The 27,324-nt window shown below is 47.3% G+C and overlaps 1 protein-coding gene across 1 annotated transcript in view; it reads right to left on the bottom strand.

The window, feature by feature from the left end:
* Positions 1-27,324, bottom strand: part of sik3 (SIK family kinase 3) — a 37,855-nt gene that overhangs the window by 4,109 nt on the left and 6,422 nt on the right. Inside the window, 20 exon segments of the mRNA XM_048264339.1 lie at positions 2-683; positions 2,257-2,557; positions 2,918-3,027; positions 4,016-4,074; positions 5,240-5,359; positions 5,581-5,722; positions 8,597-8,734; positions 9,542-9,615; positions 9,985-10,137; positions 10,616-10,772; positions 11,405-11,514; positions 12,196-12,267; positions 13,116-13,247; positions 16,164-16,274; positions 16,621-16,739; positions 17,432-17,555; positions 17,757-17,881; positions 19,781-19,942; positions 20,333-20,396; positions 20,534-20,650. Coding sequence (XP_048120296.1) covers positions 2-683; positions 2,257-2,557; positions 2,918-3,027; positions 4,016-4,074; positions 5,240-5,359; positions 5,581-5,722; positions 8,597-8,734; positions 9,542-9,615; positions 9,985-10,137; positions 10,616-10,772; positions 11,405-11,514; positions 12,196-12,267; positions 13,116-13,247; positions 16,164-16,274; positions 16,621-16,739; positions 17,432-17,555; positions 17,757-17,881; positions 19,781-19,942; positions 20,333-20,396; positions 20,534-20,650 — 3,072 coding nt within the window.

Raw genomic sequence — 27,324 nt, 5'->3', positions numbered from 1 at the left:
GTTCACAAGAGGCCGACGCCTTGGCCAGCAGGCCCTCGTGCCCGTAGCCGCCCGGAGCCTCGTCCTCCTCCATGCTCTCCGAGTGGGCCAGGCCGCCGGGCCCCGCCTGGCAGTCGGGCGGCCGGATCTGCAGCAGCGGGTGGTACTGCTGGCCCATGGACTGCCCGGGCACCGGGGCGGGTTGCTGGGGCGGCGGTGGCGGCTCCAGCGCCTCGCTCTGGCTCAGCTGGCGCAGCAGGAGCAGCTCGCTGTAGTCCTGGTGCCCGGCGGGCGGCGTGGGAGCCTGGCGCGGGCTCTGGCGTTTCAGCAGCGCGGCCAGGTCCTGCGGGGGCAGCCGCGGGTCGTGGCCCGTCAGAGAGTGGCGCGGCGACAGCAGGCCCTGCAGCGTGGGCGTAACGTGCGGCTGCGCCGAGCGCTGGTACTCCATGGGCGTGGGCGAGAGAAGGGCCTGCTGCAGGGCCGAGGGGCTGCCATAGCTGCCCACCGTGCCACCGAGGCTCGCGCCGCCCTGGTAGCCATCCAGGCCGGGCACCTTGAGCGAGGTGCCCTGCAGGTAGGGGTTGTAGCCGCCCACCATGCTGGTTCCGGCGGCGGCCCCCCGCGCCCCCTCGCCAAACAGGTGCGGGTTGAACTGGGACTGGTCGTACGCCGTGGATAAGCAGTGGAACCGGCTCAGGCTGCGACTGCAGGAGAGAAAAAGCAAATAAGGACAGGCCAAAGCATAAGACAGAAAGAAAAACAGAAATGAAGGAGGAAGGAAGGAAATGAGGGAAAGAAAGAAAGAAAGAAAGAAAGAAAGAAAGAAAGAAAGACAGAAAGAAAGATAGGAAACAAAGTGAGGTAGGAAAGGAAGAACGTGAGGAAGGAAGAATTTAAAAAGACTGAAAGGAAGGAAAGGAGGGAAAAAGAAGGAAAGGCAGAAAGGAAGGTCAGAAGCAAGGAAGGAAGAAAGAAAGTGAGAAACGGGAGATGGCAATGGCGAGAAAGATGAGCCTAGAGTCTTTGCTATGCACACAGTCCGCAAGAGGTAAATCCTGAAAACCACTGTATATCAAGATGCTGTGGACAGGCCATCAACCCTTATGCCAGGTTCTCACTGACATGGACACTTTTTCAGTGTCAATCATTGCCCAGCGCTCTACTACCACATCAAATTTGACATCGCGCTGCAAAATCCAAACAAAACATACACACACTCAATCAATCACACATACACAGACACACACACGGCCGTGCAAACATCTCGATTTACAGTCAGTAGGGCTGCAGGGATGATTTGGGGTACGGCATAGAGGCATAAACACCAGGGCAACACTCCTCCAATGGCAATAAGACAAGGAGATCACAAGATCACATTCACTGAACAGGGTCAATGTCATGCAGGGACCACGACAGGAACAGAATGTCTTCTCCAATCACTTCCCTTCCCAGGAGCTTATGATGTTTATGTTGTACCACCATTCAGTGAATATGTCGACAACCACAAACACAGACCACAATCATCACCAGATCCTAGCGGAGATCACAGAGATTCTGCTGGAATTTGCTGTCGTCACGTGGGGGGGAAGGGAGGAACCTCTACAGGTTCACTGGCCACTTACAGTGCTGCATACAAGGGCTGGAGCTTGTGACAGATGAACATGGATTCGTGGCCAAGTCTTCCGTTAATCCTTTGGCGGACAGCCCCTTTTCCCCTAAGGCCTTTTCCACATATTGTCTTTCACTTTTTATATTATTTTTTATTTTTTTTTGTAAAAAAACTTGCTACAACATACTAAAACCCAATAAAATACTATGGTATGGAAAATGAATATTTTCTGCATTCTGATCAAATTCAACTCATTCACACTCTGTTACACAGTGTTCTAACTTCACAACTGACATGATGCACTCTTTGTACGTATGACATGATGCAAGTCTTTGTATGTATGCCTTGATGAAGTGAAAAAAAAAATCAGAGTACATTATGAGCATCAATGTATTCAATACAAAACAAAACCAAAGTAACAAATGAGGGTAACGGTTACAATGTAGGTAGAGAGACATATAAAAGGATGTGTATCTGATAGAGATTAACAGCTGACAAAATTGTTAAAAAAAAAAAGTACAAAACCAAACCAAAAAGGGGGAAAAATTAAACCATAGTCCAAGCTGATGCGAGGCGGTAGATGTTTTGAAGAGGGGACCGATGAAAGAGGGAGTGCAGTTGGAGAGGAGGAAGAGGAGGACGAGGAGTAGGAGGAGGTCAAAGGTCACCTGTGCGTCTCGGCGTTGTCGGCGCTCAGCTGCTTGCCCAGGACGCGGTGGCCGCACGGCGTGGACAGGAAGCCCTGCCGCTGGGCCCCGCCCCCCAGCTCTACCTCCTGCACCTGGATGGTCACCTGCTGCTGCTGCGGGATGCCCTGGGCCAATCCCACGGCTCCGCGGGCAGGCCCTGCCGGCGGCTGCTGCTGCTGATTGGGCAGGGCCATGCGGGGCAGGCTGGTGGGGGGCGGGCTCCCTCCCGAGGGCTGGTAGAGGGAAGGAGCATGCTGGTACTGCACTCCAGGCAGCCCACCTGCACACACACGCACACAAACACACACACACACACATGCATGCACGCACGCACAAAGAGACACACACACAAAGAAACACACACAAAGAAACACACACACACACAGACACACACACAAAGAAACACACACAGACACGCACGCACAGACAACGCACGCACAGAAACACAAGACACGTGCACACACACACATACAGAAACACAAACACACAGAAAGACACGCATACACACACAGAAAAACAAATAAGACCAGGGTCACTCAAGTGCACGAATGCAATGCAAAAGAAAGAAGAACATGAACTGAAAAAAGATTTCTTTCATGATTTCTTGTCCATGAAAGCGTGGAGGAGAGGAGACACTCACCGTGTCCTTGCATCATCCCTGCACTCCCGGGAGGCGGGCTCTGATTGGGCTGCCTGAAGAGGTGATTGCTGGGATGTGTAGGCGGTGGGCTGGAGGGCTGGATGCGCAACCTGAAGAAACAGACCGAAATATGAGAGAGAGAGAGAGAGAGAGAGAGAGAGAGAGAGAGAGAGAGAAATGAATGAGAAAGAGAAAGAAATGAGAGAGAAAGAAGAGAGGAGAATGTGTGTGAGACAAAGTAAAAGGCAAAAAGGAAATAATGAAAATTAACCACACACTTATGCAACTTCTATGGCTAATGTGTAATGTAATGTGTAATAAACGTCATAGTACATGCATCAGAAAAACTACATTTCCCAAACTCAACATCCACAGAGAATGAAGAGATCAAAGCAGAAGAAAAAGAATCCGATTAAAGGTATTACTGATTTGTACTGCAGCTCATCTCAAAAATGCAGTAGGAGTGTGCAGCAGCTGGTGAGTGTATCTAAGACTATCTTAAGATGCATCTACATGGAACAAGAACACTGCAATTTCTGCCAGAGTTAGCAAGCTAACTACCTAAGCTTTATGCCACAATGCTACATACCCAGAGTTGAAGCTTCTCTCATACAAATTAACATCCCCAGAATGTCCATCACGAAAATGTTCATCATGTAATGTCAACTATTTAACTAAGGTAGACTGATGATGCAAAGTTTGCTAGCAAGTAAGCTAATGTGGAAAGTTAAGCTAGCAAGTTAGCTATGGCTAGAAGGAGAGTCTGTTTGGGGAATGTGTTGTGTTTTGCGCCTCGCCATCCATCGAGGAGTAAAATATACTCCGGGTTTGGCCTATGACAGTGTTTCTCAAACTTTTTTCAGTTTCAGGACCACTTAACTAACCCTAGCAAAAAAAAAAAAAAGATTAGACCTACTTCAACAATAGCCTATAATTAGTCTACACAATAGGCCTACTCACTGAACCACCTTGCTTATTGTCTTTGCACTTTGCTTATTGTGTGGAATCAATCCAGCATATTAACACAGCAAGTGTGTGTGTGTGTGTGTGTGTGTGTGTGTGTGTGTGTGTGTGTATGTGTTTGTGTGCATCACTCACCTCTGTAGCTGGTGAGTAAGATGGCCGGGCTGGCTTTCTCCATGTCCCAAAGAGAGGGCCTACGGCAGGGGGAGAGGATCAAAATGAATGTCAAACAAATACCATGGCTTATTCTCATCAAATAAGGTCTCACACAAGACAAAGAACTGCCCATACCACCACCATAACAAAATAAAATTGGGCCAGATTAACGAGATTACTATACATTACAACAAATGACCACAGTGAATTCATATGGACTTGATATAGACTAACAGAGTGAATCATCTGATCTAGTCCTCCATTATGTAATGCACTAATGGAAATGAATGGATGGCCAGATAATATATCAGTTTGCCTTACACAAAATACAGTTCACTTGGCATAGTCCTCAAGTAAACATGGTTACTAAATGGTGGGACTGTGTAATTACTCAGAATTGAATTTCAATTTCAGTTATTCAATTTCAATTTGGCATGTTGTATTAAGTTGTAAAAAGTTTAATCACTTTAATCACTTAGGGATCTTTTTAAACAATTGTGATATATGCCAAAATAATCATGATCATGATTTTTGCCATAATCAATCAAGCAGGCCTGCTAAACGCTCATACAACTGAAGCAACACTGAATTAGAAACAAATCCAAATGCTGCACATTTTGGAAGAGCACAGATATGAAAGAACCTAGTGTTGAGTGTGTGTCTGCAGTGCCGTGTCAGAGGGCTAATGGAGCCGGGAGAGACATAGGAAGGAAGAGGAAGCAGAGACTGGGTCAGAGTGCCATGGCCCTGCTGGCACGCCACAGGCACACTGTGGTGTGTGTGTGGGTAAATAGGTGTGTGGGAGAGTGATTTAGAATGACAGACAGCGCGAGATAGAGAGACAGAGAGAAAGAACAGGCAGTCAGGCAGGCAGGAAAAGAGAAAGAGATATATATCTTGTATATATACAAGAATATATTTTGTAGTGGTGATCTGATCTCTATTTCCTGCTGTAGAATCAGCGGTCTTCAGCAGAATGTGTGTGTGTGTGTGTGTGTAAGGGTGCAGATCCGTCTGTGCTAATATAGAATGAGCTGGAAAGTGAGAGAGAGAGAGAGAGAGAGAGAGAGAAAGGGAGACAGAGAGAGACAGACACAGAGAGAGACAGACACAGAGAGAGAGAGAGAGAGAGAGAGAGAGAGAGAGAGAGAGAGAGAGAGAGAGAGAGAGAGAGAGAGTGAGTATGTGTGCGTGTGTACAGACCTGTATCTGCTGGTGTAGGATCTGCTGCTCCTGCTGGTACAGAATATGCTGCTGCTGAGTGTGCTCCAGCAGCTTCTCATCCTGCGGCCCAGCGTACATCTTCTGCAGCTGTTCACACTCCTGACACACACACACAAAAAAAATACTCATGTTGAAGTGCATGCTTTAAATGCTGAATTCTCATCTATTCAAAACATGATATTCTTATACATACAAGGTAGACATCCAGGTAAGCATCATAAAAACTCTCATCACTTTTTCAGGGGTTCATTTCATTCTGGAAAGTTTATTTTAAGTGGAAGTACCCCCACCACACTGTGTGTGTGTGTGTGTGTGTGTACCTGTTTGAGCTGTCGGATGAGGGTGTTGTTCTCCAGGTGGGCTTTGATGGCCTGGATGGTGGCAGCTCCATCTGAGAAGCGCCTGACAGGAGAGAAGCGCTCCATGGGAAGATGCAGGGTGTTACTGTCCTTATAGGAGGTCCTGGAGGGAGTGGAGATAGAGTCAACACACACACACACAAACGGTCACACAGAAAACCACATGGACACACACACACACACATGTAAGAAATGAATCCTGCCGAATTGTATGTGATATCATTTCTCCAACCAAGATAAAGTTCTGATGTTCTGATGGCGGGCCAGACGGTTTGGCGCAAGGTGAGGTGTGAAACACCAACAATCGTAGAATGGGTTTTGGGGGTAAGCCACTGAAAACCATCCCAGCCAAAGGTGTGAGGTTAACTCAATTATCATATACATAGGACAAAAGGCTATCTGGGTAGAAGCCAGATTAATTTGCATTGAGACTAGCATATAATGTTAGTAGTTCACGCAAACAGGACAAAGTAGTTCACCCAGATAGGACGAAGGAGACAGAACTTCAGAGAATATGCCGATGGCAGGCATAGGTTGAACCTTTGTGAACCTTTCTACCATTTGCACTGGAATAAACCACTTTGCTGTATCAATCCAAAAAAGAGAAAACCTTTCCTATTTTTTCTTATACACACAAATATAACACGGTCAGACGAGCAGATACTCAAACTCAGACACACAAACACACATAAATTACACACCATCAGACAAACAGACATACACACAGACAACCACACAGAGTTAAATAACACACCATCAGACAAACATACACACAGACACATACAAATACAGCCTCACATGGTGGGCACGCATAACATACACAAACATAAGTCGGCATGACACACACACAGACAAACAAACTCACAGGTAATCTAATTAACATTGGCCTTTACAGCCTATTAGTCCACTTGCTATTCTGGGTGTGCTGAGAACAAGCAGGGATTGTGGCGGAGAATCCATCAATCTCAAACCAACAGCTTAGGCCAACACCCATCACCCACCCATGTCTGTTTAGACACTGACCGTCAAAGCCACCTGGACAACCCCAAATCAGAAAAAGTTGGAACATTGTGTAAAATGCAAATAAAAACAGAATGTGATCCTTTGCAAATCTCGTAAACCCATATTTATCTGCAAACAGGACATAGACAACACATCAAATGTTGAATATGTCACATTTGACTACTTCATGCTTTTTTAGCCAATCTGTGGGAATCTCAGGTTTGTTCCAAACAATGTCTCGTTGTGTCTGTGTACAATGACAATAAAATATCTTCTATTCTATCTAATCTATTTTGAATTTGATGCCAGCAACATGTTTAAACAGAGAGATCTTGCATTAAATGTTTTATACCATATGACATATATACCAGCTCTGATTGATTGAATATCATTTCATGTACTGAAACTGCCTCAAAATAGATCCACTTTTTAGATCTTTTAACTTGAGATGTTAATTCTCTTTTTCAGCCCAGTCTTTCCCAAATGTATGAAAACATATGCAATCACTGTCCATTTGTTTCATGCCATATGGAGTCACAATGGTCAATGACAGCAGTCAACCAAAGCTGTGGCCTTACATGACTCTTTACGTGACTTCAGCTAAAAGAGAGGGAGAGTTGGCCCCAGCCACTGTCTCCCCTTAGCCTCTTAACACCGAGAAGCTCAGCTTAGTGTATCAAATGGACTTTCGCCATTTCTCAATTACTTTAATGCCATTTTCATACCATCCAGTGGTTTAGCCCACTCTTCAGGGCGCACACTGCTAAAAAAGGAAACGCCATCTGACCGCAGCAGTGTATGACACGGACATATGGCAACGCATAACAACATCCTGATGGTCACGATGGCAGTCACACAGCAAAATCCCACCAGCGATCTGAGAGGTTTTTTTTCCCCCTAGCCGATAATCCTAAAAATTACTGCTTGCTCAAGGTCAGACACAGCCTAGTATACTGCCCAAGGGGGTCACACAGCAATCTATTCTATTTCTGAACACACATAAAATGGCCTTACATAACACTGTTACTGTAGGGGGAGAATATTACCCTTCTTCCCTTTTTTTTGAAATCATCACATAAAATCTTGTTTTCAGGAAATGATTATTTCCATCACTACGTACAAAACAAATGGGCCGTGCTGGTAACCAGGGCCTTGTGTAAGGCCGGCCTGGGACAACCTTGGCCTCAGCTTTGATACGGGGCACGGCAGGGCAGGCCTTCCACACAATCAATGAATCTGTCACCGTGCTCGGGTCAGCGGATCAAGGGCCCGCCAGGTTTAGCACGCAGGTCTTTCCGGGACGGGGCCGGCACCAGGCACTTGGGGTGCGGCATACAGTGGGCCAGATGCAACAGATAAACCAAAAAGAAACAACACCGTGTGTGTGAGTGTGGGGAGGGGGAGGTGAGAGAGCGAACCAGTAGTGGCGTGCAAACAATCAACAATCAATCCCACATGCAGTAGGTTTGTGCCCAGTGTGTGTGTGTGTGTGTGTGTGTGTGTGTGTGTGTGTGTGTGTGTGTGTGTGTGTGTGTATGTATGTATGTATGTATATGTTTGCATTAATGTCTATGGATATATTAATGTGTATTTGTAAATGTCAAATGTGTACATACAGTGTGTGTTTGTAAGTGTGTGTTTGTTGTGTGTGTAGAGCATGCCGTCCTCGGGTGTCAGGAGTGGTGTTCCCTGCTGGCTGTTGACACACACACTCTCTTTCTCTCTCCTTTTCTCTCTCTCTCTTTCTTTCTTTTTCTCGCTCGCTCTCTCTCTCCCCACCTCCCTCTCGGGCCATGCGGAGTCCACCCTCCCCTCTTCTCTCCTCCCCCACCCCTTCCTCTCCTCTCTGCTTGTATGATGCTACTGTGGGCTGGATGGTAGGTGGGTGCAGTCAACTCAGCGTGGGTGCAGGTGGGTGGGTGGTGTTGAGGTACGGGGGGGGGGGGGGGGGGGGGAGTGGAGTGAAGGCCCTCACCGAGGGTGCTGCTCTGGGACCCAGCCCCACTGCCGGGAACCCTGGGACCTCTGGGGGTCGGCGGCCAGCTCGGCACCGCCGGGGCCCGTGCTCATGAGCGGGTGCATGGTGTGCCGCTTGGAGCTGTTCGCCAAGTACCTGGGGCCACGGGAGGGAATGGAGAGGGGGAGGGGGAGGGTAGAGGAAGGGGGAGGTGGGGGAGGGGTGGGAAACAGGAAGCAGTGAGGGTCAGCTCTATGAGCTCTCCGCTACAGTAGGACAATGGGGGTGGAGGGGTGATAGGATATGATGAGGCCTTACCCCACTAATCAGTCATAATAATAATGTAACTGAGTAATTATCAATATACATTTTGATTTGAGTTGAGCAAGCTTAGGTCAAGAGCGAAGCCAGGTGAGGAAAATAACAATGTAGCCATCAGTCGAAGTGCGACAGATTGAGGGGACTAAGTGTCATCTAAAAGCGTTTAGAAGGGAAGAGAGGAGGAGGAGGAGGAGGAGGAGGAGGACGAAGGGTAGTAAGGGGAGGGAAGAGATGGGATCTTTGCTTAATCTGAGAGACCAGAGGTGTTGATTGGGGCATTGATGGGAGGAAAGCCAGGGCGAGATGAAGAGGAGGAGAAGCCAGAAGCCAGTGGGCCTCCGACTGGCAGTGAAGCAGAGCTGCAGCGCTGAAACACTCAACACCCCCCCCACCCCACCCACACATCCACCCCACCCCACCCACACATCCACCCATCCACCCCACTCAACACCCGCCCCCCCACCCCGCCTCCATGTGCCACCACAGGCCCAGAAGACACAGCACTATGCAACCTGAAACAACCCCAGACAAAGCAGAAGCAGAAGCAGAACACCCCCCCCCCCCCCCCGCTGCCGTTCGCCCCGATTCTCGTCTGCCCGTCCTCAGGCCCAAAGCTCCCCTGGGGGGACGGCAGGCACTCACCTCTGCACGGCCTCCTGGTCTGGCTCGCCATCAGAGTTCTCCTCGTCCACAGGAGCCACGGCTGTGATGGGGTGCTGTGAGAAAGAGAGAGAGAGGGGTTAGATGGCACCACAATATTATGACCAGGGACTGCCGGTGGCAGGACATGGGGTCTTAGACTCACAAACATGTGCACATTTCATGATTAGACACACACTTTACACACAGATACAAACTCACACAAAGACACACACACACAGAGGTGAAAAAACTCGACCTTCAGAAAGAAACAATCGTACCATGCACACAGGCGATTTCACTAATTAGCTGATCTACCTGTCTGAGAAGGTGTGCTAATTAGAATAATCTGGTTAAGTGTCTTTCTGAAGCCGAATGTAGAGTTTTCCACTCTGCACACACGCATGCACGAACACACACCACTCACACACACACAGTCCACTCACAGGGCTAGCCACCAGCGGGGACTGTCCGCGAGGCCTCTTGAGCAGCTGCTGGGCGTGCAGCTGGATGTTGGCGCCTCCGTCGGACGCGCGGCGACCCAGCGGGCCCATGCCGTTCAGCAGCTGCAGGGTGGGGGGCTGCAGCAGACACTGCTCCTGGAGGGGACAGACCGAAGGGTCAGGGACACTCTACAACACACACACACACACACACACAAATGCGATCGCATACACATACACACACACGCTACTGCCTACTGCATACGCACATGTACACACACAACTGCATAAGCATACACCCACCACCGCATACACACACACCACAACATAAACACACACACACACACACACACAGGCATTTAATTACATAATTATAACTAAAACAGTCTGTATAAACAACATTCAAGCATATATTTTTTTTAAAAAGCTCACTACCATACGTGTTCAGTTCCATTACTGTGCTCATGCATAGTATACATGTGTCCACTCACTCACAGAGATGGACAAACACACAGAGGCCACTGAGCACTGATACACAAAGGGAGAGAAACATGTGCTGTACAGCTTTGTGTGTACACAATGCAATGAAACACACACACACAGACACACACACACAGACACACGCACGTGTTACCTTGTACTCCAGCTGCTGGGTGGGCTGCAGGCTCTGTGTGGGCATGAGAGTGTGCATCTGGCCCATGGGGGTCGGGGCCAGCGTGGGGAAGGGGGGCTGGGGGACGGTGCGCGGGAAGCCAGGGGTCAACTTCGGGAGATCCTCCTGCATGTCTGCCCTGCGCACACGCACGCACACACACACACACACACACACACACACACACATACAGTTAAGAGATGCACATAAACAGGATGGAAACATGTGTGTCTCCGAGCAGACATCAAAACATCAAAGGACAAAAAGACAATGCAGGGCAACGCAGATAGAAAACAGAAAGACACGGAAGAGAGGGAACAGAGAGAAGAGACAACAAAAGATACAGAGATACAGAAGGAGGGGAGAGAGAAATGGGGAAATATCATAGAGATCAATATAGTAGGAAATTGAGAGAGAGAGAGAGAAAGAGAAAGAGAGAGAGCGAGAGAGCGAGAGCGAGAGAGAGAGGGAGGGAGGGAGAGGGAGAGGGACAGAATGAGAGAGAGAGGGAGAAGCAGGAGCTAGATAGGCAGGGGCATCAGAGGGAGATGGAAACTAATGACAGATGGAGAGCCTGAGTGAAGGCTACTGCTGATTGTGGGTGTGTGTGTATGTGTGTGTGTGTGTGTGTGTGTGTGCGTGTGTGAGATAGAGAGTGTGTGTGTGTGTGTGTGTGTGTGTGTGTGTGTGAGATAGAGTGTGTGTGTGTGTGTGTGTGTGTGTGTGTGTGTGTGTGTGTGTGTGTGTGTGTGTGTGTATACGCAGCGGTACCTGGGGTCCGGCACGCCCACTGTGTGGCGCCGCATGGACAGGTAGCGGGCCATGGCCTCGGGCGACGGTTCCTCGCCCTCGTCACTGTCCAGAGCCATCGTGCCGTCCGTCTAGCCAAGAAGAGAGAAGCATGATGAGGGTGATGACTGTGCGTGTGTCTGTGTGTGTGTGTATGTCTATATGTGTATGAAAAGTACAGTTTAAAGTACAAGTGTGTGAGATAGTGTGTGTGTGTGTGTCTGTCTGTGTATTAAAAGTACAGTTCAAAGTACAAGTGTGTGTGTGTGTTTATGTGTATGAAAAGTACTGTTTAGTATGAGTGTGTATGAGTGTGTGTGTGTGTGTGTCTGTCTGTGTATTAAAAGTACAGTTCAAAGTACAAGTGTGTGTGTGTGTGTGTGAGAGTGTGTGAGTGTGTGTGAGTGTGTGTGTGTGAGAGTGTGTAAGTGTGTGTGAGTGAGTGAGTGTGTGTGTGCTCTCTACTACCCTCTGTATTTGTGCAAGTGCATGTGTTTGCAGACGTCACACTTAACTCTGTGCAAAAGGAAAACCTACACAAACACGTGTATGCATGCTCTACGTTCTGCTCAACATCATCGCTACTGTAAGAGTTTCCCTCCATGAACCAGCTTAGCACTCTGCCTGATGTCACTATGCCGCTCACTAATACGTGTGTGGCTAGCTGGTGACGTCTGGGGCTCGGTCACCACGCAGCTAATCCTAGGATGCTTGTGTGCTCTTACGCAGCTGGAAGTCGGGCATCATACACAGCCCAAGGTTGGCAAACTCACATCAACAATCTGATTCTCTGGGTTAATGAGCTGGACGTGGGGGACACTCATGCTGACGGGGCCGGCCTGATCCTAAAGGAGAGAAGAAAAGAGGCAGGATTAGACACACAGTGTGTGTGTGTGTGTGTGTGTGTGTGTGGAGGGGTTGGGGGGGTAGGAGGTTAAAAGGGACACTCAAGGACTGCGTCAGCAGCTTGCTGTAGTAACTGTACTGAGCAAGATGTGGGCCGTCAATCCTGCTTGATGGATGTGGGTCACCTGTTGGTATTGAGTGAGAGTCCCAGAGCTTGGGACGTCTGCCACTCGTCAAATCTCTAAGCCTGTTTAACCTGAGTCACATTGCACAGCAACTTCTTAAAACAACACATGCACACCCGCTGCTCTATAGGTCTGAAACCTTTCATGTGTTCATTTCTCAAGGCACAAGGAAAAGTGGAGGAATCAGAGACATTAAGCTTTGCTGAGAGCCATGTCGTTTTGTAAAGTTAAATGAAATTGCATGAGTGCATGTGTTTAATGAACAGATTTTGCTGGAGTAATCCAATTATCTGAGAAGCTTCACGCGGTGGCCTGTGACGTAGGCTTCAATTCCACCCATGTGCGTCATTGAAAACAAACACAAACTAACACACATGCACACCTCAACAGTGAACGACCTGCTCTTAATAACTAAGTCAAAATTCCTGCACATCTTTATACTGTTGCAGGACTGTAGTGTACAAGTACTTTAATATAAGTGCTTTTGCTCAGAGTAGTGGACGCATCCAAGACATATGTTAGTGGTCTGCAGAAACAGCATTAGATAGATAGATAGATAGATAGATAGATAGATAGATAGATAGATAGATAGATACTTTATTGATCCCCAAGGGGAAATTACTCCAGTACTCACAAATACAGTTACACACACACAGACAGACCTGTACAGTGAGGGGGTAGCCCATGGGCCGCGGTGTGGGGGGCGGCAGCCGGAGGGTCTTGTGTTTCTTCAGTCGTTCAGAGAGCAGACTGTAGATGGCGCTGTAGTGATCGTAGGCGTCTGTATGCAGAGACTGATGGAGGGGAGACAGGGAAGAAAGAAGAGAGAGATGAAAGATCTTTGTCAGAAGTCTGAAGATACTGGTTTTGGATTTTTCTTTCTTTTTTTTGAACAGGAACAGAATTATCTCTGATCAAGCTGTTTTTTTCACTGTACATTTCCCCTCAACACTCCCAGCTCATGAACTTCAGAGGAATATCGCTGGTAATCACAGCTGATTTTTCTCAGTAAGTTACACTTAGTAACGGCATTGGCAATGCTCTTGCAGCTGTACAGGATAAAGGCAACGAAAGGCAGCAGTTACGCAGCATTGCAATGGCTCAATTCCCCCATCTCCCTCTCCCTCACTCACACACACACACACACACACACACACACACACACACACACACACAACCTGGCAAATCACTCCTCAGCCTGTTTCTACAGAGCAAGTTCTGACGTAACACCAAACACCAACACCGAAACTGCGGGTCCATTGACTATCAACACAAATGCAACTATCAGGGGGCCACGTTTGTCTTAATGACAATCAGGGGAATGACGAAGGGCGATTAGGCTTGCTTGGGACCGCAAGCCCTGCCTGATGTCTGAGGTGGGGAGGGGGGTCAAAGATAGAGATCACTCAAAGCCTGGGCCTCTGTGTTGCCAAAACACAAGTTTGTACCCAGCAGAGGAGCCGTAGCGTAGCAGTAGCGTCGGCCTCCATCAACACAGGCTTAGTGCTCACAGGGACCAGGGTTCCAATGTGGCCTGAGGTAATTTCCTGAACACGACCCCCGCCCCCATTCACTGTCCAATTAAAGGCTAAAAAGCCCAAAAACATAACTTTAAAAAAAAAAGTTTGTACCCGGAAACGTCTCTCAGCAAGGTGTAGGGGACGGAGAGAGAACACCGAGAAAGCAAAGTGGAGGGAGCGCAAGAGGTGCAGAATGTTGAGTCACAGGCAGCGCGGCTAAAGTAGGCTCAGGCTACAGAGTGCCGGTGCATCAGCACTGCAGAACAGAAGCCAAGCGCAGCCGTAACGAGTGTTCCTCAGAGTTGCTGCAGCTACTGCTGGTGGGCTGACACACTCGTTAGGAACAGGAACACAACCAACCATGTGGTCACAGGGCACTGAAAAAATAGACATGGCTCAAGATAGCAGAGGCTACTAGAGGGTGAAAGTGTGTGTGTGTGTGTGTGTGTGTGTGTGTATATGTGTGTGTGTGTGTGTATGTGTGTTGGAGGGCAGCAGCAGCAGCACACTAGAGTGTGGAGCGACACAGGGCATCGTAAGGAAGTGAGATGTGTCATATGCATGAGTTTAGGTGCACTAACGATTGTGCACTGCGATTTCAGGCTAACCCAAACAAAAGATGACCACTGCAAAAGAAAAACATGGTGATCTCATTGGTTGTAGCTCCAAAACGGTGGTCCTAAATTGTATTGAGAGAGATTTAAAAATGACCGTTGTCACACGACACTACTACGACCTATCTATTTATTAACCAACAAAATGCTATCGCTAGTAAGGGACAAGTGAAGCTTGTGATTACTGCAATGGTAGAGGAACAGGACTTTTAATACTTTAAGACCATTAAGAATCGAATTTAAGACCAACTTCACAACCTTACCAGCAAAACAATACGAAGGAAAATCTTAATCTCAGAATTACTAGTAAAGTAAATAAATATGGGCTGCAAAGTTGTATGAGGATGGTTATCCATTTTACATAAATATCATTTGTACTTAACTACATTGTGATATATCTGCAATCCATGCCACAAAAGTTCACATGACCACTGTCAAAATAGCATTAAATGGGCATTAATATAATTGAGACCTATGGAAATGTATTTCAGACCTTCATATAAGGCCTAATATTCAATAGTCCGTCTGTCGGTCTGTAACTTGTCCCAATAGCAAAGTGATGCATCCCTTTAGACTTGTGGGGCCCAGAGTTCAATTCAGGGCCTGAACTGCAGATCTGCAGGGCTGTTTCTTCCCTGGTTGCAAACATGTAAAACAGGTTGAGCACCTGCAACCACAAGGCCTAGTACTCTTTTCCTAATCGATGTGTGCAAACACCAAAAGCTTCACAGCAATACATACCATCACGTTAACCTGTAACATTCAACAAAAAAATTTACCATATCTGTTTCAAATTCCCAATGCAGCATAATGCCCAGAACAAAATAGAATTGGCCAATGTATTGTGGAGGTCTGAGTCCACCAGTAAAAGCAAGCCAAAATGCACACAGGTGTTTTTTAGTCACACTGTGCTGTATGGTTGATTGTTTAAAAAAATAAAAAATAAAATAAAATGCTGTGTAGTTGTTCCACACCGAAAGGATAAGAACACTGTGCTGTGTGGTTGTTCCACACCGGAAGCATGAGAACACTGTGAGGACATTACGGTTGTCATGTTTGTCTTACTGCATCTCTTGTTCTCATGTCCTGCCACATCACAGTATGATTGAATTGACTGAGATTGTGTAGTTAGTGTGGTCGTGAGCTGGAGGCTGCGTGAGACTTTTTGCATGAGAGCATATATATGTGGGTGAGTGTGAGATTGTCTGTCTGTTTGTCTTGGATTGCCCGCACCTGTGTATGTGTTTATTTTGGATACGAGTAGTGTTGGGTGATCAAGTACAGTTAATGCTGGATATAATGAGGTCTCTGTGTTGTTATGTAAATGTATGGCTATGTGGCATATTGCTTTGAATGTAGTAGGTGTATTGTTGCGTTATGACAGTGTGTGTGTGTGTGCATATGAGGATGTGTGTGTGTGTGTGTGTGTGTGTGTGTGTGTGTGTGTGTGTGTGTGTGTGTGTGTGCATATGAGGATGTGTGTGTGTGTGTGTGTGTGTGCATGCATATGAGGATGTGTGTGTGTGTGTGTGTGTGCATATGAGGATGTGTGTGGTGTGTGTGTGTGTGTGTTCACCTGCAGTGTGCGCTCCCGGTCCAGACCCATCTCTGACATGGCCAGTAGCACCTGCTCATTAATGAGCTCAGTCTCTCGCTCCGTCTTCACCTGCTCACACTCCGCTATCAACTGAGACCCAAAGAGACAGACAGAGATACAGAGAGAGAGATAGAGAGAGAGATACGGAGAGAGAGAAAAGAGTGAAAGACAAGGTCAGGTAAAGAGACAAAACAGACAGAAAGGGAGAGAAGAACGAGAAAAACAAAAAAAATCAGGACCACAATGAGAGAGCACAGAAAAAAAAAATTGAAGGTAAACAAGGATGTGGGCTTGTGACACACGTCGTGAGTAAATATCAGTTGGAAAAACCCAACAAAGGAACAAAGCCGGGCAAAGGTGGCAGAGGGGCAGCAGGATGGACTTGAATGACCAGTTATGTCCGCAGACACAGCAGTGACTCGGAACATCCACTCACCCTCTCAAACTCAGGGTCCGGGTCCCCTTGTCTCATCCACTTGTTCTTACAGATCTGCTCCATGGAAAGGCGTTTGCTGGGGTCTAGGACCAGCATGTGTCGGATCAAGTACTCACAGTCTGAAACAAACATACACGCAGACACACTGTCATTAACATACATGCACATTTATGCAGCACTCACACACATCCATGCACAAAAGGTGTTACTGGACAAAACGTCAAGAAAATGACAAAATACGACAAAACATAAACTAATGACATTTGCTTTGCAGTGGTTAAATATAAAACTATATAATACAAGGCTAAATTACAAATGTTTGTTATAATACTGCCAGTTCAAATGGTCAGCAAAGTTTGTGTAGCCCATTTACATAACAGTAGCTATTTCTGCTTTATCTGAGAGAACAAACAACTGTCCTTCTCATTCGTCACCACTCCTTAACTTCACGTCACAAACAACCACTTAATCAGACGGTCATCAATAAGACCAACTTTAAAAAGAATGGGAACCACAACTAGTTAATCAGACGGTCGTCAATAAGACCAACTTTAGAAAGAATGGAAAGCACAACCACTTAATCAGACAGCCATCAATAAGACCAACCTTAAAAAGAACGGAAACCAAAACCACTTAAATCAGACGGTCATCAATAAGACCAACTTTAAAAAGAAAGGGAACCACAACAAGTTACGGTCATCAATAAGACCAACTTTAAAAAGCATGGGAACCACAGTCTTTCAGTCAAATCTGATAGTCTTACAGCAGCATATGCTCATGAGACTCAGGCCACAGACATGCCAATGCTCACCAGTGGACATGAAGAAGGGGATCCGGAACTTTCCACTTAGCACTCGAGCCCGGAGGTTCTGAAGGGTACTGCCATCGAAGGGTAGAGCGCCGCACACGAGAACATATAGCACCACACCTAAACTCTGCAGAAATCATGAGGGAGGGGAGAGAAATAGAGAGAGAGTGATGAATAGACTGAGAGGGAGAGAGACAGATAGAAAAAGAGTTATGCATAGAAAGTGAGAGAGAGGAAGGCAGGGTGCACAAGAGTGAAGAATGAAGAGAAGGAGGGATGATGGAAGAAGACAGAATAAGAGAGGAGACCGAGTGAGGGGACTCCCTACCCAGATGTCTACTTTGGGTCCATCGTATTCCTTCCCTTCGAAGAGCTCGGGAGCAGCATAAGGGGGGCTCCCACACCACGTCTTCAGCAGCTGACCTCGCGAGAACAGGTTACTGAAGCCAAAGTCTGAGAGACGAGAGAAAGGATTTTATGGAAGTCCACACAGACACTTGGGTTTCCTATTCCCCAGCTCCCTCATACTATGCATGACTGCCTTGGCAATTCATGGGTTTCATCAGGTCACTTTCTACAGGTGTATAAAATCAAGCAGCTAGATTATGAATGCAGACTGCATGGTGCTTGATACACCTGTGGAAAGGGACCTGATGAAACTTGATACACCTGTGGAAAGGGACCTGATGAAACCCATGAATATGAATGTCTTATTTGTCAAGCCAATAAAGCATTTTGGAGAGAGAGAGAGAGAGAGAGAGAGAATCAAAATACACTATATTGCCAAAAGTATTGGGTCACCTGCCTTGACTCGCATATGACTTAAGTGACATTCCGTTCTTAACATGACGTCAGTCCACCTTTGCAGCTATAGCTGCTTCAACTATTCTGGGAAGGCTTTCCACAAGGTTTAGGAGTGTGTTTATGGGAAACCATTGGAAAGGTCCATACAGACCATAAGGTCCATAAAGACATGGGAAACCATTTTTGTTGGATGAGAAGGCCTGGCTCTCAGTCTCCACTCTAATTCATCTCATACTGTAGGTGTTCTGTAGGGTTGAGGTCAGGACACTGTGCAGGCCAGTCAAGTTCATCCACACCAAACTCTGTCGTACTTGTCTGACTGCATTGTGCCAAGTGTAAAGTTTGGTGGAGGGGGTATTATGGTGTGGGGCTGTTATTCAGGAGCTGGGCTTGGCCCCTTAGTTCCAGTGAAAAGAATTCTGAAAGCTTCAGCATACCAAGAGATTTTGGATAATTCCATGCTCCCAACTTTGTGGGAACACTTTGGGGATGGCCCCTTCCTGTTCCAACATGACTGTGCACCAGTGCACAAAGCAAGGTCCATAAAGACATGGATGACAGAGTTTGGTGTGGATGAACTTCACTGTACCTGCACAGTACTGACCTCAACCCTATAGAACACCTTTGGGATGAATTAGAGCGGAGACTGAGAGCCAGGCCTTCTCGTCCAACTTCAGATCTCACAAATGCGCCTTTTGAAGAATGGTCAAATTCCCATAAACACACTCCTAAACCTTGTGGAAAGCCTTCCCAGAAGAGTTAAAGCTGCTATAGCGGCAACGGGTGGGCCGACGTCATATTAAACCCTATGGATTAGGAATGGGATGTCACTTAAATTCATATGCGAGTCAAGGCAGGTGACCCAATACTTTTGACAATATTGTGTATATCAGCTTTGCTCTGAGACACTGATGTGACTTATTTATTATACTTTTTATTTATCTGCAATGGGCTCAGTGCACCCATACATAATTCATTAGCTACATAATACACATTTACACAAAATTATACATAATTTATTTGCCACACTAGTAATGGGCACGTGTCCAATCTGACAGATACTAGCTGATTCCCTCTTCATATGGTAGTGTCTAAACCCTGCTGGCAAAACACAAAATATTTCAAAATATGCCTATTTCATACACACGTATACAAACACACCCAGACACAAACACACATTCTCGTATTGATATTCTAGTAGGGACCTCCCATTGACTTCCATTATACAGTAACTAAAGAATACAAAACTAGGCCTAGAGCGAACCCTATGCCTGACCCTATTAATCAGTTAAAAAACTGGAAGGGAAGGCACACCAATTAGCGTAACTGAAGCGTTCCATTCGCAACGCATAAAAACCATTTTAGAAGACTGGTCTCTTTTTTTCGAACGTACCCGCCGCTATCAAATCTGATGTAGCTACTTCCATTGATTATAGTGGAAGCTAATTGTTGCAGCAGACGCAGCGCAAACGAAACGCTTCAGTTACGTGCCTGGTGTAGCTTCCCTGTTAGTGGTGACCTGACACACACACACACACAGTCCTGTACCTGCGATCTTGATGTTGAGGTTGTGGTCCAGCAGCAAGTTTTCAGCCTTCAGGTCACGGTGCACAATGTGGCGGCAGTGGCAGAAGTGCACCGCCGCCACAATCTGTTTGAATTTCCGCCGAGCATCCTTCTCCGCCATCCGCCCATGAGCCACCAAGTGATCTGAGAGAGAGAGAGAGAGAGAGAGAGAGAGAGAGAGAGAGAGAGAGAGAGAGAGAGAATGTGACCATCAGAAAGGGTTAACAGACTAAAACCTGTTGCACATGACCTCTTAGTAGGAGTAGTAGGAGTAGGAGGAGACAGGCTGAGAGACGAGAGAGCCGAGGAAGGCAACAGTGGCGGTGAGAGGTGAAAAGAATAATAATAAACAAAAATCTCTGGAGGCAGAGATGTTTTTAGAGAGAAATGCAAGATATGATCAGGCAGCACGGAATGACAGAGAACACACGCAAGGAGAAACAGGCAGGGGGGATAGATACAGCATCATGACATGGAAAAAAAAAGAAAGAACAGGCACACAAAACAACAACAACAACAACAACGACAACTCACCGAATATTTCCCCTCCACTGGCGTACTCAGTCACTAGATAGATCATCCTTTCTGTCTCCATCACCTGAAGGACACACACACACACACACACACACACACACACACACACACACTGGTAAACAACTAACACACAGCAAGACATATTTCCACTCTTATACATGAAAAAGGGAGAGAAGACAAGATTGGGTGGGGAGCAGTGACCTGGTAAAGGCGGATGATGTGAGGGTGTCTCAGCATCTTCATGATCTGGACCTCCCTGAAGATCTTCTTTAAGTTCTCATCATCAAGCTGGGTCTTGTCTACTATTTTTATCGCCACCTGTTTTTCCAAAGCAAGAAGACGAGAAAGAAAGGAATAGAAAAGAGAGAGAGGGAGAGAAGGGGATAGAAAGAGAGAAAAACAGAGACAATTTTTAGCATGGAACTCAAAACAGCAGAGCTGAGATGTGAGCGTCTGGGACATTTGTGTTTGCTTTCAATACAGCAGCCCAGCAGCTCTGAAACAAAATGGTGCTTGAGAAACGAGTGGACTTGTGTGATGGACGACAGCCCACTCAAGTCAGGCATAGAGAGAGCCCGCAGCCTCACAGCTTTGCTGGAACACAGTCGCAAGAGGTGACCAGGCAGTGAAACCAGAACTACGCCAGGCTACAAAATGTCGGGGGTTAGGGACACTAACCACCAGTCGCTCCTCCAGAGATCTACACCTAGCCATTCAAATGTAAAAAGCACAACAATTACGACAGGTATGGAAATGGCTTGTATTCATTTATGCAATGAACCCATACATCAGTGAGTGCAGAGGCACAGGCTTCTCGGTTCAGCTGAGGACACGCCGGACATTTCTCCCTGATTGCCCCTGCATCCTGCATTCTGCTGGGAGATGGACCGTTTCAAAACAATGCTGTGGCGCGGCGCGCGAGGAAGCGATGGGAAGTACGTCTATTCCTCACAGGTATGAACAGACTGACTGCAAAATGATGGACCCATTTTCCACCGTCACCAGTGATTTATTATCCTGTGATTATCCTCATCCCTCTTTTCCCTCGGTGCGGCAGAAGAACCGGGTTTAACCCTCCGCAGGTTCTTCCCCAGATCGGGTCGACATCAGGGGCCTTTTGTCCTCTTTTTTTTTTTTTCTCTCCAGGCTAAAGACAACAAGCACATGCCAAACACAACGGCTGGCTCGGATATTAGGGGAAAGGGAAGAGGAGAGAGGGGCTCTCTGTTGTGCGTGCGCGTGTGTGTGCGCGTGTGTGTAGGATGATGGTCCGAGGAGGGCAGGGGGGTGGCCGGGGCACATGGTGTTCCGTCTGTGAACTCTCACTAGGGCTGTGTGTTTGTGTGTGTGTGTGTGTCCCTTCCAGCGGCTGTGTGTGTGTGTGTGTCCCTTCCAGCGGCTGTGTGTGTGTGTGTGTGTGTGTGTGTGTCCCTTTCAGCGGTATTTTAAGCCTCCGTGAGGCTATTATTGGAACTGGCAGTCATCCAGCTGTGTTGATGTCTCTCTCTCTCTCTCTCTCTCTCTCTCTCCTCTCTCCCTCTCTCCCTCTCTCCCTCTCCCTTTATCTACCTCTCTCCACCCAAGCCCCGCACCCAGGCCCAACATCTGGAATGGGTCTGCGTGCACATGCACGCACACACACACACACACACACACACACACACACACACACAGTCAACATAGTGTGTGAGAAGGATGGAGAGAGAGTGAGAGAGATATAGAGAAAGAGGGAGAAAGACAGTGAGCGAGAGAGAGAGAGAGAAACCGCCATAGAGAGGCGAAAAGGCCAGAGAAGGTGCACTGTGGAAAATCACACCGGCGTCCCACATATTTGGAGAACATGAAGTCCCGCGGCATGCAAATGGCCCTAAAATAAGGAAATCAGGCAGAAATGCAGCAGCACGGGCACCTTTCACCCGGCCAGTGAGTGCCTGTAAAACTGCCGCTGCCGGCGGCTTATTCTGTTCGCTGATAAGACTGGGGGGGGATGGGGGTGCATGTGCCCTGAGCTGGCCTCCAGTGCACTAGCAATGGGTGCAATGTTTTTTTTCCTGCCAAGGAAAAGATACAGAGGCAAAAAAACACAACAACGGTCAACGGTCAGCGATGACAGCGGATGGTAGCATGGGCAGCCGTGACTGGCAAGGTGAGCAGACGCTGAGCTGGCCGTCGGCAGGAGGCTGCAGGGACAGAGTGGTGAACAAGCAGAATGCTTCTCCCAGGAGACGTGCTCGGGAGATATTTGCCTTCAGCGGTTTTGTTGTGTGGAGGCGAGATGCTTTGTGGGCAGGTCGCGGGAGAATGCACTTGGCCCAGCGACGTGCAAACTCAACTACCCGTGAGGCTCGGGGTAAGAGGCAAGCAATGCAAAGTGCAACACATGAGATTTTAGAGTTAAAAATCATTGACAATGTATACCCTAAAGCCAAAAACACTGCATTGTAACTTATAGGTGAGAAACACACATAGACGCACAAAACACACAACACACACACACACACACACACACACACACACACTCAGTTTAGGTACAAAAATAATGACTTCTTTCAAAATATTACATTCAAACAAAAATATTTTCATCAAATGTAAAGGACATCCTCCAGTTTTCACTTGGAAGAGTGCAAGTCATTTCTAACTCGTCTCAGGGCATATCAAGTTGAGAGGCAGAGACGAACAGAAGCTAAAAGGCGATCACTGAAAACACTTTATCCCAGGCTGTTTCATCTCAGCTGTCTAAAACTCAGAGAAACTGCCACCGCTTCACAATACAGGACAAAAATAGCAGACTGATTCCTGCTTCTAAGAAAAAGAAAATAGGCTAAAGTTTTTCCTTTTGAGTGATATTGTGTCTTACTCAGTTGCAAAGTTATGCTAGCCTGCTGCATCATAGATGTTGTTTCTAAATGACTGTCCACACTGTGCATGATAACACTGACTGTGTGAGATGTCTCACAAAAGATTTAGATCACAAGCTATTCTGTGGTTCCCACATCAAGCAGTTCACACATTACCCTATAGGCTACAGCTATGACGCTGCTTCGAAATAACCTGGCTGTTTCATCCAAGCGCAAGACTTGTGGTTGCAGCCAGACAATCCCATTCAGGTTCCTCTCCGGCACAGGTCTAAGCCTCATGCTAGCATTTACATACCTCGAGTGTAGTCAATGTGCATTTACAGAGCACAGCTAGCGTACATCATATGAAACATAGCTAGTGTACGTACACATAAAGCATTGTTATCAGGAGGATTGAAGAGGATCTTTGTCACTAGTGTATTATGCACGTAGCAAACATAGCTATAAGGATCATAGCTATGGGTATGTATTGGTGTAACAGTTTAGCTAGCATACCTATATGGAGTGTAACTGTAAATGGGGCGTAGCTAGCGTACACATAGGGTAAAAAATTGGAGCGTAGGCTAGCTATTGCATGTATATATGGAGCGGTGACATGAGGAGCTCAGCAATGCCAGCAGCCTCTTCACATGGTGCTGCACTACTTGAGATGGGGCCAGAGAACACGGCTGGAGACGGGAGTCTCTCCTTTTCACACATCCACCCACACACACACACACACACACTCGCTATCTTCTCTTTCACTCTCGCCTTCATGCTGTTTTGTGTGCTCACAGACAAACACACACACACACACACACACACACACACACACACACACACAGGATGTTGTATTACAAAACGTGACCCCTCATGTAAAAAGATGAGAGCAGAGAACCCTTTCCGACACCCTTTCTCTGCCGCTCTGCCACGGTGCCACTCTTGCCTGTCCCATGGGCAGCTGTGGTGGCAAACACCGACCCACCTGGCGTGGTTCTGATCCACTGAATCGGTTCTGGGACTCGCCGCGGGAAGAGTCAGTCCAGGACAGTAGCAGACAGGCCAATCGTGAAAGTCAACAACATAAATGTCAAGGTAGGCATCTTGTTCAGGTGGGCCGATCTTGTCTGGTCTTGTCTTTCACCAGACGGGCTGAAAGGAGTGACCACGTGTGGGAAAGCGTGGCAATAAAGATAGTATCACCCGGGGGAGGAGGTTGTTAGACACAGAAAGGGTTCTTATCTTTATGACCAAACTAAAATGATCTGGAACATGGAAGCACAGAGAACAGTGTACTTCCCAAAAGAGAGGGCAGAAGAAGAGAGAAGAGAGGAGAAGAGGAGAGAAGAGGAGAGGGGAGGAGAAGAGAAGAAAAGATGAGAGAAAAGAAGAGAAGAGAAGGGAAGAGAAGAGGAGAGAGGAAAAGAGGAGAGAAGAGAAGAGATGGAGAGAAGACCAGCTGATGGAGGAGAAAAGAGGAGAGAAGAAAAGAGAGCAGAGGAGAGATAGAGAGAGAAGACCAGCAGAGAGAGGAGAAGAGAGGAGGAGAAAAGAGAGGAGAGGAGAGATGGAGTGAGGCCCAGCAGATGGAGGAGGAGAGGAGAGGAGAGGAGAAAAGAGAGCAGAGGAGAGATAGAGAGAGAAGACCAGCAGAGAGAGGAGAAGAAAAGAGAGGAGAGGAGAGATGGAGTGAGGCCCAGCAGATGGAGGAGGAGAGGAGAGGAGAGGAGAGGAGACTAGCGGAGAGCAGAGTGGCCAATGACTGCGTGCCAGTCAGGCCACACAAACAAAAACAACAGCCCATCATGACTCAGCATGTGCCAAGAGCTGTGGTACAGTCTGTGGCCAAACACTGTTATCTAAAAGGCTACAGTATGCATACTCATATGTAAGTGTCACTGTGTGTATGTGTGTGTGTGTGTGTGTGTGTGTACGTCTGCATCTGACCACATAATGACAGCATGGGCAGTATCTGCACGCGTAGCTGTTTCTGTCTGAATGCACGCACATTCACGGACATTGAAACGGCTGTGTGTGAGAATACATCATATCTAGGAGTAAATCCTGTGTGTGTGTGGAGAATGTGTTTACCTCAAGCAACAAAACTAGGCTAATGTGCACCATGAGGTAGTCTGTATGTTCAAATCAGCTCTGTCGCCCACACCAACAAACAATCTCACCATGACTCTCTTTCCCATTTAAAACCATCTGTAGGGAACATAAGATTACTCAGAAAGTAACAACAACAGACAACATAGTACCATATTCTCTTCTTTTCTCAACATCTGCACTGCAATGGAAACCAGACAGGCTGCCAAAACCAACACAACCTACCCTATCCCGTGCTTGGTTGGGAACCTGCCAAGCTTTAGTTACCTCCAAGCACCACTATTGACCAGACTCATTAAGCAGACGGCCATCACGTTCTCGTTCGGCTAAATCAGTTGAGTTCAGCGGTCACCTGAGATAGGAGGCCTGTGGTGGAGGATGGCATGATAGGTGGGTGGATGGGTGGGTCCCTCAGGAGAGGAGGCCTGGGAAACGTTGCAGCGGGTGAGTGGGTGGGGGTGCTGGATTGATCCAAGCCATCAGAGTAGGAGTGAGAAAGAGGGAGAGAGAGCTAGAAAAAAGAAAGATAAAGAGAGGGATACAGAGAGATGGACAGAGGAAAAAAGAAAGAAAGAAAGAAAGAAAGAAAGACAGAAAAAAAGAAAGAAAGAAAGAAAGAAAGAAAGAAAGAAAGAAAGAAAGAAAGAGAAAAGAAAGAAGAGAAAGAAAGAGAAAGAAAGAGATATGAGAGTTATGAGAGAGAGAGAGAGAGAGAGAGAGAGAGCCTAACCCACTGGGGAAAGGGGTTTGGGAAGAGGAGGAGAGTGTAGATGGAAGGTGAGGATGGGGATGGTGGGGGTGGGATGTCCAGTTCACCAGCTCAGCAGCACTCAGTGATGACGGTCAGTCTGCCCTTCAGCTGCAGCTGAGCTAGGGGGATTTAGACACGACTCTGGGAAGGGAGCAGAGAGCAGAGAGGAGAAACAGACAGAGAGAGAGAGAGAGAGAGAGAGAGACAGAGACAGAGACAGAGAGAGAGAGAGAGGCTGCAGAGAGAGAGAGAAAGAGTGAGAATGAGAGAACGAGAGAGCTAGGGAGAAACTGGGGTGGGGGTGGGTAAAGATGGAGAAGGTGACACCAGTGGACGATGGAGGAGTGAAAGGAGATGCATGAGAAGAGAGGGGAGGGGAGTAAATAACGACAGCAACGGAGACTGAACAGGAGGGAGAAAGAAGAACAGAGCAAGAATGAAAGCACATATCGGAGACAACAAGAGAAACAGAAGAGACAAAGCAAGGGAAGGGAACACAATCCTTGGACCGAGAACGAGAGAGGAAAAAACATAAAACATAAAACATAAAAAGGGGGCGTCTAAAACTGTACGGAAATATTAAGTGAGCCAGACAATCTCAGACTCTCAGGTCCAAGGGGGCTGCATTTAATTGTGCGTCCAGGTGGCGTCTAGCCAGCCAGAGCGTTTCTCTCTGATCTCCCCGAGACGGACGTGTCCACTTTCTCCAGACTCTACACTTATGTCCCCATCACGCGATGACACTGCACTTTCCCCCCCAAATGTCATTAAAACGCACCGGCCGGGAGGAGAGCAGCAGCCCTGCCCAGCTGCAGCTGCGTGCCAACGCTAACGGCAGCCTCTGATTCAGCTGTGGGATACCAGCAAGAGGGGAAAAAAGCTGTGTCTGTTTCCACTGGGATCACTGGAAGCATATCCCCACTGACAGGCAGGTCCAGTGTGCATGCACATACACACACACACAGAGACACATCTTACATTGCTTTTTACAAAACACTATACTGCTTTCTAATCCCTTTATATGACTAGCGCGCACACACACACACACACACACACACACACACACACACACAATCCTTTTTATACTTTCATGACAACACAAACCCATGAAAGAGCAACAACAATAAAGACTGCCCATTATCTTGACCCTCTACTGTTAGAACCCTCACACACACACGCACAGACACACACACGGAGAGCTCACAGATCTCTCATAATCACTGACAGGCTTCAAGAGAATCCAGTACAGAGCTTGCGAGATGCCAGTGGTCACTCACTCAACCCGCCTGGCCTGC

Source organism: Alosa alosa, chromosome 15 (genome assembly GCF_017589495.1).
Source record: "Alosa alosa isolate M-15738 ecotype Scorff River chromosome 15, AALO_Geno_1.1, whole genome shotgun sequence".
Taxonomy (NCBI): Eukaryota; Metazoa; Chordata; class Actinopteri; order Clupeiformes; family Clupeidae; genus Alosa; species Alosa alosa.
The sequence above is the reverse complement of the archived record's forward strand: the minus strand, read 5'-3'. Positions and strand labels throughout refer to the sequence as shown.